At 37.4% G+C, this 18477-nt stretch overlaps 1 protein-coding gene across 3 annotated transcripts in view; it reads right to left on the bottom strand.

Annotated features, from left to right (window-relative positions):
- The window catches only part of LOC139963503 (dynamin-1-like), a 38119-nt gene that overhangs the window by 13269 nt on the left and 6373 nt on the right, over positions 1 to 18477 (bottom strand). For 2 of the 3 annotated variants that reach the window (XM_071964326.1, XM_071964327.1), the window contains exons 2-11: positions 15939 to 16012; positions 11053 to 11202; positions 10180 to 10383; positions 9631 to 9729; positions 8487 to 8647; positions 7426 to 7568; positions 5901 to 6104; positions 4948 to 5086; positions 4246 to 4403; positions 3247 to 3298 (exon numbers count right to left, since the gene is read on the bottom strand). In XM_071964326.1, the coding sequence (XP_071820427.1) occupies positions 3247 to 3298; positions 4246 to 4403; positions 4948 to 5086; positions 5901 to 6104; positions 7426 to 7568; positions 8487 to 8647; positions 9631 to 9729; positions 10180 to 10383; positions 11053 to 11202; positions 15939 to 16012 (1384 nt within the window). Of the gene's footprint in view, positions 1 to 1893; positions 1964 to 3246; positions 3299 to 4245; positions 4404 to 4947; positions 5087 to 5900; positions 6105 to 7425; positions 7569 to 8486; positions 8648 to 9630; positions 9730 to 10179; positions 10384 to 11052; positions 11203 to 15938; positions 16013 to 18477 lie in introns of all 3 variants that reach the window. The other variant, XM_071964325.1, reaches the window with a different exon arrangement.

The raw sequence follows: 18477 nt of genomic DNA, 5'->3' as shown, positions 1-18477 counted from the left end.
ATCTGAGTGTGTTCTCTTCGCGAGAATAGTTTAACAATAAATTTGGAAAATATCTCTCAAAGCAGCATCTTACACCCCTGTCTGAGTGATGTCTGGTTTCATGATGGAATTAGGTCCAGCTGGTTCAAACTGGGTCGGTTTGGGTTTCCAGTAGGAATCAAACGCTTCATTCTGCCTATGCATGCATGATTGCATATACATGCATATGCAATATGGCAGTATATATATGTGTGTATATATATATATATATATGTATATATATTGTACACAACCTGTAAACAGTCTTAGAATCTAAAATCTATACATATGTAAGTTGGTCAATTACTGCATTATCACTTTTATTACAAGTTCTTAAATATTTTTCTTTGAAAGTTGCATTAAAATTGAGGTTAAGCAGGAACAACTCAGAACAATCGTTTTCAGTGTTCATACATATACTGCAAACTACAAAATCAGATGGTTCCCCCACCCCCCCCACCCCCCCAGTATCAAGACAGTTTCAAGGAAGAATGGTAGGAACAGCTTCATTTTTTTTTTTTAGCTTTGTCTTTTAAGTGTGGCATGATAAAAGTTCAGAAATCTGCCAGGTAATTTAAAGAGCTCTGTAAATGGAATCCTGACAGCAACTTCATCTTTTTCATTTTAAATGATTTATACCACTTTATAAACTGCTCCTATGTCACATGTATTAAACACACATCGGGACTGGATTTGACAACTTGTCACAAATGCTTGCATTCTTAGTATAAAAATATATATTAGAATAAAAAAGACAAAAATAATTGAAGCAGGTGAATAAGTATGGTTATGGTGGTATATATATATATATATATATATATATATATATATATATATGTATGGTGTATAGAGGAGAGTATAGGTAGAGGAGAGCAGAAAGAAAACACACAAAATTAATCACTTCAAACTTTGAACAATGCTAATGCTACAGATTATGATCTACAAATCACACTGTTAAACTATAATGTGAATATCCACAAAATATCCACACAAAAATGAATAACTAAAGAACTGAATACAAAAGCAGTAAATAAAAAATTAAGACAGTTGCGAGCACTAGGAAACTGCTGGTAGGATTTAATCATGCTGAACAAAATGTTTTAATATTTTTAAATAAAACTTAAATGTTTTTTTGAACAATTTATAAGCAAACAATCTTTATAAACTGAAATGACACTGATTACAAGAAGTAATGAGTTGCCAGAAACAAAATGGCTAGTGTTAAAATTTGGTAGCCCTGGTCACTCCAATGATAAATTAGAATTTCACCTCAAATCGAAACGGACTGAATGTAAAGGAAAAGGCAAGGGGTGCAAGGAACGAGAAAAGGGAGAGGACTGAGGCTTGGAAAATAAAACTTGGCAGGGGAGAGAGGGGAGGAGGGGAGGGGCTTCAAACAAGCACACCAGGAAAGCACTAATGCGATCAGACGCAGACACACAAACTCACCGGGTTAAAACCTGCATCCTTAAAATAACAAAAATATTAATGTTGTATGACTATCGCACAAATATTTCTTGTTTTCTTTTTGTTTTGCGTGTGTTGAGGGGGGGGGGGTGTTAAAGACCAGGAAGAAATGACGTCAATACTTTATCTGATTAAAAGGCTTAGTGCTTTATAATATAAATACATGAATACCAAAGCGAATGGAAAAAAAAAAACAAACGATGAGGAGATTGTGAAAAAGAAATGGGGGTGGGGATGGGGGGGGGGAAGTTCATATGTAAATCCATGAAATGAGAGTGAGAGAGTGAAGAGCTGAACATTTTGTCGGCTTCTATAAACTTGGAATGTGGCGGCGGCGGGTGACATGCATGCAGATGCTGTTCTTTTCGGCTGGCTATGTGTTACTGCTGATAAACAAGGTTTTTTTACCTGGTTAGTGGCCCGAGTAGCTGGCTTGCTGGGGCCATTGGGTGTTTGACGGGCGGCTCTGGCAGTCGCACTACATAATACACAGGGAGTGCAAGGAGACAGACAGGCCAATCAGATACAGAGAAGGAAAGAACACGACTACCAGGATGGATACAAGGAGAGGTACGGCGACAGAGAAGGGGGGGGCCGGTGAGGGGGAGTGGGGGATCAAACAGGAACCATCCATACACATAAAAATAATCTGGTGCCAAAATTGACTTGTTCAGTTTCTTGTGTTTATATCTTCTTTTGAATGTATTTCTCTACTTTTTGAGCAATCATGATGAAATTGATGAATTCCCCCCACCCCCCCCCTTCCCTCCATATTCCATTCATTCATGTATAGAGTCAATCCAGGTACTCTGGTTTCCCCCAAAAAAGGGAAAAAAAACTACTTCAGGATCTGCTTTGTCATTTTTCCTCACAAATCCATAACAACACGCTTTCCCAAGGTAAACTTTCTCTTCCATAGCACATATTTGGTCTTTCAGAGGGCCCTAGAGAAATTGGCTTGCAAGTGGTTATACAAGTTTTGTTAGGAAAGTGATTTTTCTTTCGATTCCTTTTGGTTGGCGCTGGGAAAAATTTTTCCCAATTTAGACCGATAGTACTACTATCTTATTCATTATTGACTGTACTTTCAAAATGAGCATGGTATAATGAAAGCCGGCAGAGGTACCCATGAAGTTCCTTTTTATCATGTCTGGGAAGGAGGGGGGGGGGGGGGAGGTTGGACGGGATGGCAGTACAAAGGGACGGAAGGTTAGTACCAAATAATATAAAATTATAATATCGTTAGAGCAGAATGAAAAGCAACCAACACCAGAATTCCATCACCGTTACATCAGAAATGCAAAGCTCTTGCAAACTTTGCACTACTCTTTTCAAAGAGAAATACCGCCCCCACCCCTCCTTCTCTCTCCTCCCCTCAATATTCAAAATTACTTTCTTCTTTCTTTTCTACTTTCTTCCACCACAAAGTCAAATATGCTCTCTTTTTACTCTGTTATAAAGAACAGGTTGTGCCTGTTTTTTTAATTTTCTTTGTTTATTATTCGTATCTTCAAACTTTTGAAGGATGCCCCTACCCCACCCCAGATGAACAGTTCGAAAAGATGACAAAACTTGTTAGTTCAAAACGACCCATGCTGATAGAATTGCTGTAGTGCGAAGGGCAACATGCTGGATAAACAGATACAGTATCGCAGGAGGTAAGGTTAATAGAGCCCAAAATCAAACCACACAGAACCACAGATGGAACAAACAAACAAAACCAGAACAGAAAGCATACAACTGGTTTGACTTATTGTTTACCTGGTTGCCAAGTTTCTTTTTCTCCACATTAGGATCGGATTTATTTTGGGCACTAACAAATTGAGAAAGATCACGTTAAATTTTTTTTGGGAAAAAAATATATATATACATCGGATGGAAAGCTGTTGAACTTATCATTTTGATGAGCCCCCGTTTGACCTTGCCATCCCGATTGGAAGCAAATTCAAATTTTGACGATCAAGAATCTATTCTCTGCTAGTGGATCTAGCCATACTTTTTTTTGTATCTGAGTTGACACATTTACGAGTGGAATACTATAAAACGATCCTTGCTTTTGCCAACCAGTCTCCAGAAGTGTACCTCTCTATGACCCATGATTACTTTGACCTATTCACCCCAAATATTTTGAAAAAACAAAAAACATTTGTTGCTTTCACTTTTGTAGGGAGTCATCTCTAGCATTGAAATATTTATTAATCAAAGGAAATGTCAGTATCCTGTTTTAGAATTGTCAAGAGCATCCTGTTTCAATTTGTCTTGGAGGATGAAAACATACTAAGGCTAAATAATTCAGACAACCTCTCGAGAGGATGAAAATATGCCCAATACTTGATCAAACAGCTGAGGAGAATGTAATCCCAGAGTTACATGAAACAACACATTTCAAACTTTCCATTGTTTCTGATAATAATCGAAGAGAAACTTTGCCTCTTTCTGTGTTCATCCCCTTCTCATTCCCTTTGCTATTAATCCTCCATTGTAAACAAGTATTAAACCCAATGATGGTAGTAGAGAGATTTCATTGCTAGTAAACAAAATGCAAAAATATCTACTCTTTGCCTAATATAATTGATTTACTACAGACAACTAATTCAATCTCTGAGTTCATCCATCCTTTCCTTCATCTTTCCAACCCCCTCCCCATCCTTAACTTTCCTCTCTACTACCTCCTAAGATATCACAGGTATTGCCAATATTATCATGACCAGAGATTATAAACGAGCACAGAAATGCGAGCTCTCCTGCGACGTGACTTACTTCGCAAATCCGATGAAATCTTCGTGATTTGTGTTCATGTAGGCTAGTTGAATCTCAATGAGAGATGCAACCATGACCTTTGTCCGTTGCTCATTCTCTCTTATGTGCGTGCAGATGATGCGTTCGGTTTCGTCTCGTAATCTAGGGTACCTCGCCATCTGTGATCAAGAGGGTATGTTAAAATAGGTCAAAAAATTTATCACAAAGAGGTAGTATTCACGATTTCAGGTAACAAGCTTAAACTGGTCCTTAAAGGTCATTTTAAAAGAAATGTCTAAACTAAATAAGATGATGGGTAACACTGATGCTATAAAAGTAAAGCCATCCCCATACCATCTCTTTAAACCTCAGTGTTGACCCTTCCCCTCCCATCATGAAAAAGTGGATAACATTAATGATTATTGACAAATTATCATGTAATATATTGGTCTGATGAAGAATGATTCTTTGAACACTATACATATTCATTACCTTCATTAATATTCATTAATATTCATTACTACAGGAACAAATAATAGAACTATCATTTCCATGCATGTCCTTTGATCACCAAAAATATAAAGGTTCCTCTCCAGCGACAACATGTAGATTACAACCTCTCTGTCTACACCTAAAGATATCTCTCATCCATGACCCACCGCAGCCACGAAAAGACCTTGTAGAATTCATTCAAAATATATGTTAGGGTTACGACGTACTGACCTTTTCACCGCATTCTCTGACTACATTGTTGAGTTCGTTGATAACCATGTCCACACATTTTAAGGAGGGCTCCTTCAGGCGGGCAATTTGTTTCTTAGTGATTGCCTCAAAGGCCATGTCAGGAGTAAACAGGCCAACTCTGCAAAGAAAAGTAAACACTTACTACAGAGATACGAACGGAAAAGACGTTTCTAAGTTCCTCTCCACAGATAGGGCATTCTAATAGTTTATTTAACACTGAGTGAAACGTATGCAATATATCCCTGACCAAACAATGCAAACTTGTGTATCGCTTGAAGGATTAAAAAACTTTGCTGACCAGCCACTAATACTACACATATGAACTGCAGTATTATCTTCAAGAAGGTATTACCAAAACCATGAATAGAAACATGTTAAAAAAAATATCAAAGCAAAATAGTGTAATAATTCCTTTCAATACTGTTTGGAAGTTTTTTTTGGTAATTTTGCATCCTCATGTAGTTTGAGGGTTTCACCCACAACTCATAATTTCATATTACAAAAAGGACAGTGATAATCCATAGATTCCATGTCAATGTTATTATTAGCATGGATATACCCCAATAAGGAAAATAATTGAGTCACCAAACACCATGAATATATATCAGGGATGAGCCTGGGGTAAAATATAATCACGGACCTTTGCAAAAATTGCAATATAGGCTCCAGTTTGCATATGCTACAGTGTGTTAGGATAATAGTTTTTGTCCCCCTGCAGGTTGGATATCCATAGGTAATGAAAAAAAAAGCGAAGGACGGATCATAGGATACAACGCTGTTGTTAGAAATTCAAGGATATTGAGAGGTGTAAATCTTGGATATTCCTTTAACTCGCCGATAATGCCCATGATATATGCCCTGATATATCCTAAAAGGTACAAAATTGTACCATTGATAACATTCCTAAGGTATGTAGTTGAGTATGTACGTACCTGACACCATGAATGTTCTTAATAGCATAACTGATTTCTCTTCTCAACTCCTTTTCGTCGTACTCCATCCTAACGACTTCAAATGGATACCGCTCGTGGAATATCCGGTTGATTTTTGCACCGCCCGATAGCTCACTGGTGTTGATCTGATCACCAGAGCCCTCAATCTTCTTCTCAAAATCCACCCCAAACTGTTGCACTAATCTGTAATGAATGATACAGAATATATTGCATCTTTTACCGTCGACATAAGGCATGGGAAAAACGAATGAGTAAATGAGTATGTATTACAGTGCAATGGCATGCGAGTAAGGTTTTTTGTCTGTCTTTAGCATAAGCAGGGTTTAAGTATTTCCGATACAACATTATCCAAGAATTTTCCATAGCAAGAGCAGGACTGATTAAATAACTGAATAAATCCTCATACAACAATTCTTGGGCCACAGATATGTCTCAACCATTTATTAGCATTGCATTGATTATAGGTATATATGCAATATCTGTATTGATAAAAGCCAATATTAGCAATGAGGGTGCAACACTACTATATCTTGCTTGACAGATTAATAATATGTTCCAGCACTGTTACCACTTTCCGACGACATTTGTGACTTTATTGAAAACCGGAGATATCACCTTTTAGTTCCCTTGCGACCTATAAAATTTAACAGAAGTAGGGTCGTCTGTGAGGATCATTTTGAGGATGGTGCGCATTCTGCAATGGATTAAGTAGTATTAGTGGAACTGGTACCAATGCTATTTCTACTAGTAACAGCCCTAGTTGTCATCACTGGCTTTCGGCGGTGAACAGGCTCAAATTTGTACGGATTCCGTCCAATTTCCATGTTCATGAATTTATGAACTTTATAATATTCTCAGCGCACTTTCGAATATGAAAGATGTAGCCTACGGTACTGATAAACGGAGCTTTTTCAACAAAGTGAGTCGTAACAATACTACATGGGTTTATGTACGTACGTACTGCTAATTTGTGTCATGTCATATAGCCTATACTTGCTCATGTATAACTTATATCAAACAGGATCCAATCTAGTTTGAATAGTACCACGCTAACTACGCTTTAGATGATCTGCCCAAAGTGCGATAATGACGCCATATCGTTGTTTGCACTCTTACAAAAAATGGCGCTTAAGAGAGTTATTCAATGTTTGATTCCTCTTGACATGGTAATGCAATTGATCTCAGACTTGGTGTGTAGTAGTATATTAATATTCTCTTCTTTCTAGAATTGAATTTGATTGCCATGGATTACTCTTTTAACATAAGCTCTAGTTGTCAATCAGCTTACAACAGGAAGCCTACTCTATAGCCTAACATTGAACTATACACAGGTGAAATCCCAATCTGCAGATCTTTGTGTTTGATGGATGATGTATTACTATTATTATTATTACAAAAGCAAAGTACTTTCAGCACAAACTCCCCCCCCAAAAAAAAAAACAGGACTCTTGTACCTCTATACAAACAGCTATACAGATAGCTCTCTAAGTAACGAAAAACTTACTGTAACATGGCTTTCGTTCTACGAGCTGGATCGTCATAACTGAAATCTTTGAAATCCTTGACTTCTTCCTCCAGGTTTAAAAGTTGCGATTGCAGCTTGTTCCTCAGCTCTGGCATCGTATCTCGAATATGATTGGTCAATTGCTGTGGTGGAACAAAACAAAAATGTGTGGTTCTTTGCATTGAACAAAACTTGACTTACTCCTGACTTGGGAGTTTCATTTCAAAACTCACCTGGTTTGGATATTTAGTTAATGACCAACTTACTCATCTCCTCATAATGGCTGCACTCTTGCAATACCTTGTGTAGAGTTTGTCCTTGCTTTTACTCATTCTACAGAGAGCTCTAGACTTTGTAGACCTAAGTGCAGTTGTTGTGAGGAGATAGGGAAGTGAGGGACTGGCGTAAATAGAAACGATACACACAACAGTAAAGTACAGTTAAGTATAGTACAGTAAAGTACTGTACAGTACAGTACAGTAGAGTACAGTCCAGTACAGTAAAATACAGTACAGTCAAGTATAGCACAGTATAGTAAAGTACAGTAAATTACAGTGCAGTCACACATTATAGTACAGTACAATAAAATACAGTACAGTAAAGTACGGTAAAGTACAGTACAGTAAAATACAGTACAGTCATATATAACAGAACAATAAAATACAGTACAGTAAAGTACATTATATTATAGTACAATAGCGTACAGTACAGTAACTTCCGTAAAGTACAGTACAGAACTGTACAGTATAGTAAAGTACAGTAGCGAACAGTACAGTAAAATACAATACAGTCATACATTACAGTAGTGTACAATAAAATACAGTAAAGTACATTATTGTACAGTAAAGTACAGTACAGTACAGTAAAGTAATAACATCAATGATTGAAACATAGATATCTCTTCAGAAGCTGAGAATTAATAGATACACACTATTTATACCCATTGGGTATATATATATTTACAAAGTGACAACTGCTCCCTTTTGTATGAGAGTTAGTCATTGAATATTCATGTCATATTCATGCCCAACAGTTTGACACGTGGCACCGTTCAAGAATACCTGGTTGAGTGTTTTCTGCAAGAACGGTGTACCCATCTTGTCGGCCAGATGGCGATACTCGCCGTGGCTCAAGAAGAACTTCCTCTCTGCGGATAGAGCCGCCTTGATGTCCTTCCTTCCATCGATATCTCTTTGACTTCTATTGACGATGCCAATGTAACCTGAAAACAGAAGAAGAAAAAAAGGCAGAAAAAGGCAGTGAGTTTGATGGGAAAGGCCAATAAGAATTTCTGTTAAACAATGACGCACACCTCGATTCCACAAACAGGTCTGGTGGATCTTTACCATATGGTTGACAAAATATAATACGATACCATACAGTGAACAGATGATGTTAAAACAATGGGAGAATAAAGCAATAGCAACTGATTATAATGATGTCATAAAAGCTAGATATCTTGTTTTAATTGATCCTGGAATGGAAGGGGAAATAAGGGTGTGTGGAAGCATAATTTTATTAGGGTGATGAAATCAAATTTTAAAATAAAAATTCGTCAAACTTGTGTACATGTTTATTGTCCTTTATATGATGATTTAATGGAGCTGTGAATATCCCTCCTTGTTTGCTTTTCAATCTCCTGCTACTGAGTGAGTTTTAATATTTTTAGTTTCAATTTCTGTTACCTATTGCTTGTATTATATTTGCCTGTGATAAAATTTATGTTGATATGGTGTGCACATTAAATAAATAAATGATTAAATTTAATTAAGGAAACAGATCAGATTAATTCTGCAATCTACAAAGTCCAGTAGTTCTAGTAGATGCATAATTATCCTTCTTACTGAAGGAGCAGATGACAGAATCTTGTCAGGGAAGCTAACTATATGCACACATTCACAATGAGATGTAGTAATAGCTTTATATCTAAGGTACCCAGTGTACAAGGTGATATGGTTCTCATAATAAACACCAGTGGAAAAAAAATCTCCCAGGCAGATGACATTCTTCCCCTATCCATCCACCCCTATCCCTCCCCTCCCCTACCCCACCCCTACCCCACCCCTATCTATCCGTCCCTACCCCTATGCATCCACACCCACTCCTCCCATCCACCCCCACTCCTCCCATCAACCCCCCCCCCACCTTCCTTCTCCACATACAGACATAACTAAAAAAAATTATGAGGAAAGTTGTCTTGTTTACCTCTGCGTAGAGGTAGATGTTTGTTTTCAAGAATAGCACGAGCATCAGTTCCAGCATCCATAAGATCTAGCTTAGTTATAACACCAATCGTTCTCACACCTGAGAGTATAAAAGGTAAGGAAAAGGACAGTTAATAAAGGAGTGAAACAAAAATCCTTTTTGTAAAAGTTTTTGCAACAAATCCTACCAGAATCCATCTCTGACTAACACATATTGTCCAACAATGGTTAAATTTGATATAAACAGCAAATTTGCTTGTCATCATTAAAGTACATCTTCATCTTTTACATAACCATCACTATCCATATAAATATATATACAGTGTTGTGCAAAGGACTTCAAATGTAGGGGAGGAGATGGGGTAGGGGGGGCGCTAATTTCAAATTCCACCCACCGATTTTAGGTAGGGGCATAAAACAATATGGAAGGGCCAGAAGACAAATCAAGGATTTTTGGTAACCACCTCTTGTGCCATGTTTGTTTTTAGAACCCCCCCCCCCCGTGCCCACTAAATGTTCGAAAGTATGAGATGTAGAAATGCGGACCGACCTTTAGGGTCAACTTCCTTGGCTACTTTTAAAGCATCTGAGTTGGCCAAATCGGAGTTAGCGGGTGAGACTGCTAGGATCAGGCAGTTATCCTTGGTTATGAATTCAAAGATCATGGACCTGATCTGGAACTCGATATCGGCCGGTTGGTCTCCTACCGGAACTTTCGTCATACCTGGGAGATCGATCAGGGTCAGGTTGAGCACTGGATGAAGAAAAGAGAAAAACATGGTCAATACCCAACAAAGCGGAGGAAACCATTTGAGAGGGGGGGGTACATGTAAATGAGGGATGCATTGAAATGGCCATCACAATTTCATTTTGTAAAGTTTGAAAAATGTGTTGATAAAAATCACAATTCTGGATACAGATCTAGCGACATTCTTATAATACTAGTGTACTGTGGCAGTGCCAAATAATTTGCATACTGTATACATAGGTACTTGTATTCTATTCACAGGGACTGTACAATCAGCCATTGACGTTGTATGGCTGTACAGGGACCTTCTGGAGCGGTGCGTGATTGAGAGCGTTGTGCTCAAGTGGTTATAATAAAGGCAATTGACCTGCCATCGAATGGATCATAGGTTCCTTATAAAGCAAGGCACCTTTCCTCCATTGCCTCTCTACAGCAAGGTGTATAGATGGGGACCTGCGAGGTTACTCATAAAGATATTTTGCATGCGCTGGTTTTATGGCTGCACCCCATGGGAAGCACCACAGGGGACACGTGGATGTGGCGCACTGCAGTGCCACGGGAACAACTGTTGGAATGGGCCACACTCTGAAACGTGTGGGTGCGAAAAGTTATCAAACCTCAATAATATTCCTTAGAATATTTTTCCATAATTGGTTTAATGGATCAAATACTAACCATGAGGAGAGTACACCCTCAGATTGATCGGTACGTTGGAGATGCCTTTGTTGGATCCCGTTAGCCGATCCGTCTCCGCTTCAATCTCCTGACGGATTTCGGCAAAGTCGGTGAACATCTTGCCTTTGCAATGTAAAAACTCGCCATATTCTGTCGAGGAAAAGGTGGAAAGAGAGATATATGCACAGTGAAGTAAGTAAGCATAACAGCATTTACTATGCGTCACCTTTTAAACCACACATTTATATTTACTGACCATGGTTAAAAGACAAGAAACGGAGGATGCCGTTTCATGGCATGAAAGAAACAATTTGCAACAGTTGATGGTTCAACTGACCAGAACCTCAGAAGGGCATCAGAGAGAGAGAGAGAGCGATAGAGAGACTTTAGGAAAATTTTGTCTGCTATAATTTGCACGGAAAGCTTTTATGTACAGTAGGATTAATGTCATGCCTATAAAGTTTCTCCATCTTATTTCAGAAAGTAAAATGAACAGAGAGACAAAATAAATATTGCCCCAAAAAACCTTCCAAACAAATACTTGGCCCTACTTCAACAAGCACCAGTGGTAATGTTTGCTTTGCCATGTGTACAGTAGGGTTTATTTCTCCTACTGCATGTACAGTAATAATGTTCTGGAAAAGTTACCAAGTATCAAACTGATTTATTTACAGTTTTAAAAGCAGCAACAAGCCCTGCGTGCATGTATGTAGTAATTGTAGTAAATGTAGTAATGTAGTAAAATGTAGTAAATGTAGTAATTGACAGTAATTATAAAATTTACCATCGATAAAGATAAGAGAGAATTGACAGTTTTGATGTACACTTTGTACGTCAGCAGGAAAAAGGAAATCTGCTTTGAAATCCTTCCTTTCGGTATGAAAAAACAAACAAATATATGACTTTCAAAGTAGACATAAATGAGACAAACTTGTTGACTTTTCAGACAGGAAATCCTAGCAGCTGAAAGACAGCAAATTGTTTGCTTATACACTTCAAATGCAGTATTTTATGATTTTCAAGTTTTACACATGACAGCTGAAAAAGGTGCAAATCATATACTATATGATGTTGTATTGCGATCAGAGATTTTAACAAATAAGAGTCTACCGTACTCTACTGTAGTTTCATCCATTTCTATGAACTTCATGCACCACAATTAATGCTGTGCATTAATTTGCAATGTAAGTTTATAAGGCTGCATTAATACTGTAACTATACATTAATATCCCACTGAACCAATATTTGTACCCTACGAGAAAATGAAAAATGTAATCTTTTAGACAGTGCTTCTGTTTCGCTCGGGCACAAAAGTTGCTGGTTACACATTAATACCAGTTGACAGATCCGTTTTCACTTCAAGCTTTCTTTTGACGAGCGAATTACTCAGAATATTAACACATATATAGTTACTTGTACTTTCAAACCTAGAGGCAAGTACGGTAGGATGCCAACAGGTTGCTAAAGTTCTTTACCTTGCAGGGAAACTGCAGAATGAGCTACAGTGTATGGCAAAGTATGTTGTACAGTGTAAGGGAAGTGACAAAGATATTTTTAGGAGCGTAGCCAACAGGATATATCAGACGACAACATAATTGAAGAATTGAACAGTGCTGTACTACAGTAGCATAAACTAGTTACTGTATACATATTTCCTGCTTTGGCAATCATATTGTTTTTCTATTACAGGATGACAAGTTTAGCTATGGACATATCTAAATATATAATTCTGGCTAAAATTTGTTTGGACATTAAATTTAACTTGATAGACCCGGTGGTATCTAAATAACAACTTTTCAAATCAAAACAACATCTGGCAAGCATACAGTATTTTTGGCATTCCTCTTTCAATTCTACTGTACTGTACATAGATATTAACTGTACTGTACATACACACAGTACTAGTAAAGGTCATGTTCTGTACGTTACCATACTGTGCTGTACATTACACTATATATATTGTACTCTACTCTACTGTATGTAGACATTACTATAACTGTACTGTACGTACACACTGTACTAGTAACGGTAATGTTCTGTACTTTACAGTACTGTGCTATATAGTACAGTATATACAGTAGAGTACTGTACAGTACTCTACTGTATGTAGACAATTTATACTATAACTGTACTGTACATACACACTGTACTAGTAACGGTAATGTTCTGTACTTTACAGTACTGTGCTATACAGTACGGTATATACAGTAGAGTACTGTACAGTACTCTACTGTATGTAGACATTATACTATAACTGTACTGTACATAAACACTGTACTAGTAACGGTAATGTTCTGTACTTTACAGTACTGTGCTATACAGTACAGTATATACAGTAGAGTACTGTACAGTACTCTACTGTATGTAGACATTATACTATAACTGTACTGTACATACACACTGTACTAGTAACGGTAATGTTCTGTACTTTACAGTACTGTGCTGTACATTACAGTATATACATTGTACCGTACTCTACTGTATGTAGATATTATATACTGTACTATAACTGTACTGTACATACACACTGTACTAGTAACGCTAATGTTCTGTACTTTACCACACCGTGCTGTACATTACAGTATCTACATTGTACTAAGTGATATTATACTGTAATTGTATCATACATACATACACACTGTACTAATACTGTACAGTCTGAAGAAACTTCAGACGGCCCTTGAGTCGATAAACCATAAATTTGAAGAAGTATGCAGTTTCACAGTTCCTCCATGCATGCTACTGACCTACAACATTAAGATTCATTGGAGAGTAAACAGTTCCAATTACCTAGCAGCTTTCACTAAGTATGAAGAAACTTTCATTGATTTTGTCTCCCGAGTCTGCCACCCACGTATTACTGTATAAATTTAATTCCGAGGGTAATGATACACAATGCAGGCAAACAGGCTATCTAACACGAAGACAAAATTAATATCGTTAAGTACTGTAGGTTGAAGATATACTAAAGTAGTACACAAGGTTAAAGACAAAAACGAGGATGGATTTATCAGGGGTTGGATGTAAACTATGGTAAACTACGTACACTATGGCTATATATATTCCATCGCAATTGCTTTGCCTAAATGTTACGGGCACGACGTTTGTCTAAATAGTAAATACAGTGACTGAGTGACATAGCATTTGAACCTAGGGAATTGAGTTGGTAACCTTTCAAATAATCAAAACAAGAGATGACCTCAGTGGCCTCAGAATATGGTATGTTTTGCAGTGACCATTTCACAATAAGTAATGTAGAATGTATGCCTGCAGTCACTGATTTAGTACACAAATTTCATGTACTGTCAATTTCTGTGTTGCTACTGTATTACAGTAGCTTACTGTATTTGCCTAATTGTGCACATGTGTTGTTGAAAGTTCATTACAAAGCGCATATTGGAATTAACAGCTTTTGAAATTATTCTCCGATCAAGAATGCTGAGACAGGTGTGAAATTGGGGTGGAAGAGGAGGGGGAGGGGGGGGGCAGGGTTGAAGGATATAGTAGTCACACCAATGTTCGATGATTTTGAAATAGCTGCCTGTGGTGGAAACACACTGGCAAAAAAACTGTTGCTGTGCACCTCCCCAACACGTAATAGTTTGGGGATTTACGAGCGACGAGTTACCGCCGCCCAGTCAACATGTATGCACTTTCCTACTGTACCTAAAACTACATGATTGGAACATTTTAGCACTGCCCCCTCACTTTATGGGCACCTACCTTCTGGATCTACCATTCAAAGAAGCAACTATGTATTTACATTTTGATTCCTTGCTTTTTTCCAATCTACTCCCTTTGGTGCCACCCAGCATCCTTTTATCCACTCCACAGTAACACCGGTCAAATTCTTTTAATTCTGTGCAGTATGTTCATCAAATCCAACCTCACAGAGTCCTAACTCAAACATGGGATCTTTTTCCCCCATTAAATGTTTAATTATATATGGGAATTGCAATCTTCAACCAAAACGTATTCAAGAGTCAAGACGAGTACCGTGTTAACGAAAGTTGTAATATAAATCATATCGGTCTTTAAAATACACTGTACTACTATATTAACCGAATAGAAAGTGGAACTTCTTTCACGACAGTTTCAATTAAGCAAGAATCTTTCAAAGTGCTCAAATATTGGGATTTATCATGCAAAGGCAAAAACAAAAGGGTCAAATTTGGCACAATGCATTCAGTATCACAGGGGATGTTCTCCCCCCTGCCACCCCCCCAAAAAAGGAACTTCCTCCTGATGTTATCTAACACTGGATATCACTGACACCTACAGTATTTTCATTACGGAAATGGCACAGTACTGTGCTGACAAATAAATACAGTAAAGTATTTAATAAAGGTGTGCTGTATTGGCCCCAAATATGCTAGAAAAATGCTATGTACATGATGTTCTAATATAAGCCTCTAATTGAAACTGGAAGTAATTGATGTTACTATACATGTACAGTAACGATACAAATGGTAGAGAGCCCTTACTCGAATCTTTCATAAATAATTTATAACATATCCCAAACTCCCTGGTTTGGCTATTTACAAGCGACCAAAACACTGCTAACTTTGGGAATGGCAGATTCGGAAGGGAAGAGGTGATGGGCGCTGACCCAGAAGAGAGTGAATGGGGGGGGGGGAGAGGGGGCGGCAGTGGTACAAAGTTACTAGGCTAGGTAGATGGGAAAGTGCAACAGTAACATAAGACCTGTACGAGAGGAGTACAGTACATCTTTGGTCACGGTATATGATTGCAAGGAGGGTCCCATTAGATTGTGACAGGATAAGTTAATAGTAAAAATGTAACCAAAATCAATATTCAAGAAGCTGCTAAATATACCACAAAATACTTTACTTTATCATGTATCAAAAACACATCAAACCTCTTACCTGACTTGGCATGAATAAGTTGTAAAATAAGAGGTCTCCTGGTGACAATGCCAGATCCACGAGGTAAAAAGTCTCTGATGAAGAAGAAGATGAAGAAGATAGGAAAAGTGGTATTAAATTAAAAGAGCTGACCAAGTCTGTCGATCTAGATGATAGCTACAGGTACAGTAGAACACATAAATCATCCCACAGTAGTACATAGGGTTAACATTAATATGTTATCGTGCACAGTGATTGTGCAACAGCTCTATGCAAAATTACAAAATCGATGAAAGTTAATGCAAAGACAATGTGTAACTGCCAAGAACCCCATCCCCCTGCCCTTCCCACCCCCATCACTAAGCCTGAAGGGTAGTTACCCACTGTAACCAGGGAGTTGTTATGGAACTATCACCATTGTCACTGATGCCAACCAAAAACTAAACAACCCAGAAACAAAGGACTTATCTTTTTCATTTATAATTGACCTCTGTGAATTAGTGATTTATGATACTGGACATAGGCAATATTATATGGATTTGATTGAAATTTCAGTTTATAACAAAATCCCTCCTATCTCTAACTATATACTGAATACCTTCGTATCTTTTTACAAACAGCATATTAATCCCTGGATAAAATTTCACATCAACATCTCCAGTTTCACAATGCAACTCAGATTACAAAGATGCAAACGAAACTCTAGTTATATATACATACTTCCTGCACTGTAATAGTGATCCGTCGGAAATTTTTGTCCGAATAAATTTCCTAACGTAAGATACAGTATTATTACCAAGTACATCCTACTAGACGATTTTTTTTTACCAAATTAATGTAATTCTGTGAGTATTTATTAATGAATTATGAGGGGATCTTTGACGTTTCGACAGCCGGACAATTTTCATAGCATTAGCAATTTAGCATTAAAAAGCAAGAGTAAAATTTCTAACTTTTTTTCTAACTTTTTTTTTTAACCTTTGCTGGACTACTATGTATGGGTGTATGTATGTGTGTATGTATGTATGGATGTTTGTGTGACAGTATGCGTGTATATACACATGTATGTATGCTGCCCAGCATTGTAGGAAATTGAATTAAAATTTGTTAGAACACAGTATTTGAACTGAAGATTACATGTGTACAACAGATTCCAAATTAATATTGCTTAAGTGTATATGCACTGCAGCAAACGGTAACTTGCATTAGGTACAGTATCAAACACAACCACAATCCCAGGGATGCCTTCAATTATACTGTAAGCATAAATTGCTTAATTGCCATCAAGTTTTGCAATGTTTACTCAAAGCTTTAAATATTAAACCACGTCTTCAGGTTTCAGATACCGGCATAAAATGTATGTAAACTACAGAATATCTAAAGTACCACTCAAGTTTGATCATTTGATCAATCAAATCTTCTTCAACAACAAAAAAGGGAGGGGGGGCAGAGAGGAGGTTTAGACATATCAGTTTGCTAGAAAAAGCCATTTTCTTAACAACGACCCAATTCCAGCCCGATCTTGAACTCAACAAGCAAAACTGAAATCTTGCAGGTATATATATGATAAACATGTTTTCACTGTCTTTTATAAATTTTATTAATTCCTATGGCAATATTTGCAGGTCTAATAAACCATCATTGATGTATATCATACTGTTTTACTGTACATAGTAGATTCAAGTTCCCTATTAAACCAAACCAACTATGAAACTACTGAGAATTAACTACAGTTTGCAGGCTTCTGGGACAAGGACAGGAAGTATTACAAGAAATTTTGCTTAATTTTCACTATTAACACACTACAGGTTGAGTTTTTATACAGTATATATGCTGAAAAATGCCAAATGATAAAGAAAGATAATTTGCATTTAGCTGTTGCTTGTTTCCATATCATTTACACAAGCCAACGCAGAGAATGAGTTTCACAAAAGCTCTACTCCCAGGATGCCTTGGAAAACATGCACAAGCTTCATGTAAAATAAAAATAGGGTAGGGTACTGCATATATATATATACAGTACTGTAAGTTACATTATGGATCAGACCCCACACTCATCAGAATCCGGCATTGAAATGATTGTGATAACCCCTCACAGCATTTACATTTTGACCCCGTGCACAGTATCAGATTATCAGCTATGTGATGTGAACTGGTGCTAGTACCTAATGCCTACTACAGTCCTATGTCACATTATGCACATAACAAACAGCAGTGGAGAGTAAAGGTCACCAATGATCCCTGGTCAGAAACGAGCTACGTTTCTATTACAAACTTAATCCTGATTCCCGAGTGCAGGGTCTAATCCCCATTTATATTACAAATGTAACACAGAGCGCTGGGTTCGACACCGTACTGTACTGTGCTTCTAGTCCAATGTTAAGCAGGGCCTGTACAGTTGCAAGAAATTTAAGCACATGAGATACTGATCGATGAAAATTAATGACACGCAACAAAATTCTAGTATTATTAAAATGATACCTACAGTCAATTTGGTATGCTTTTGATTTCCATGAAGTACGATTAATACTCTGCTTTTTCACTTTTGTTTCGTAAAATT

The sequence above is a fragment of the Apostichopus japonicus genome, chromosome 22 (assembly GCF_037975245.1).
Source record: "Apostichopus japonicus isolate 1M-3 chromosome 22, ASM3797524v1, whole genome shotgun sequence".
Classification (NCBI taxonomy): Eukaryota; Metazoa; Echinodermata; class Holothuroidea; order Aspidochirotida; family Stichopodidae; genus Apostichopus; species Apostichopus japonicus.
This window is presented reverse-complemented; position numbering and strand designations above follow the sequence as displayed.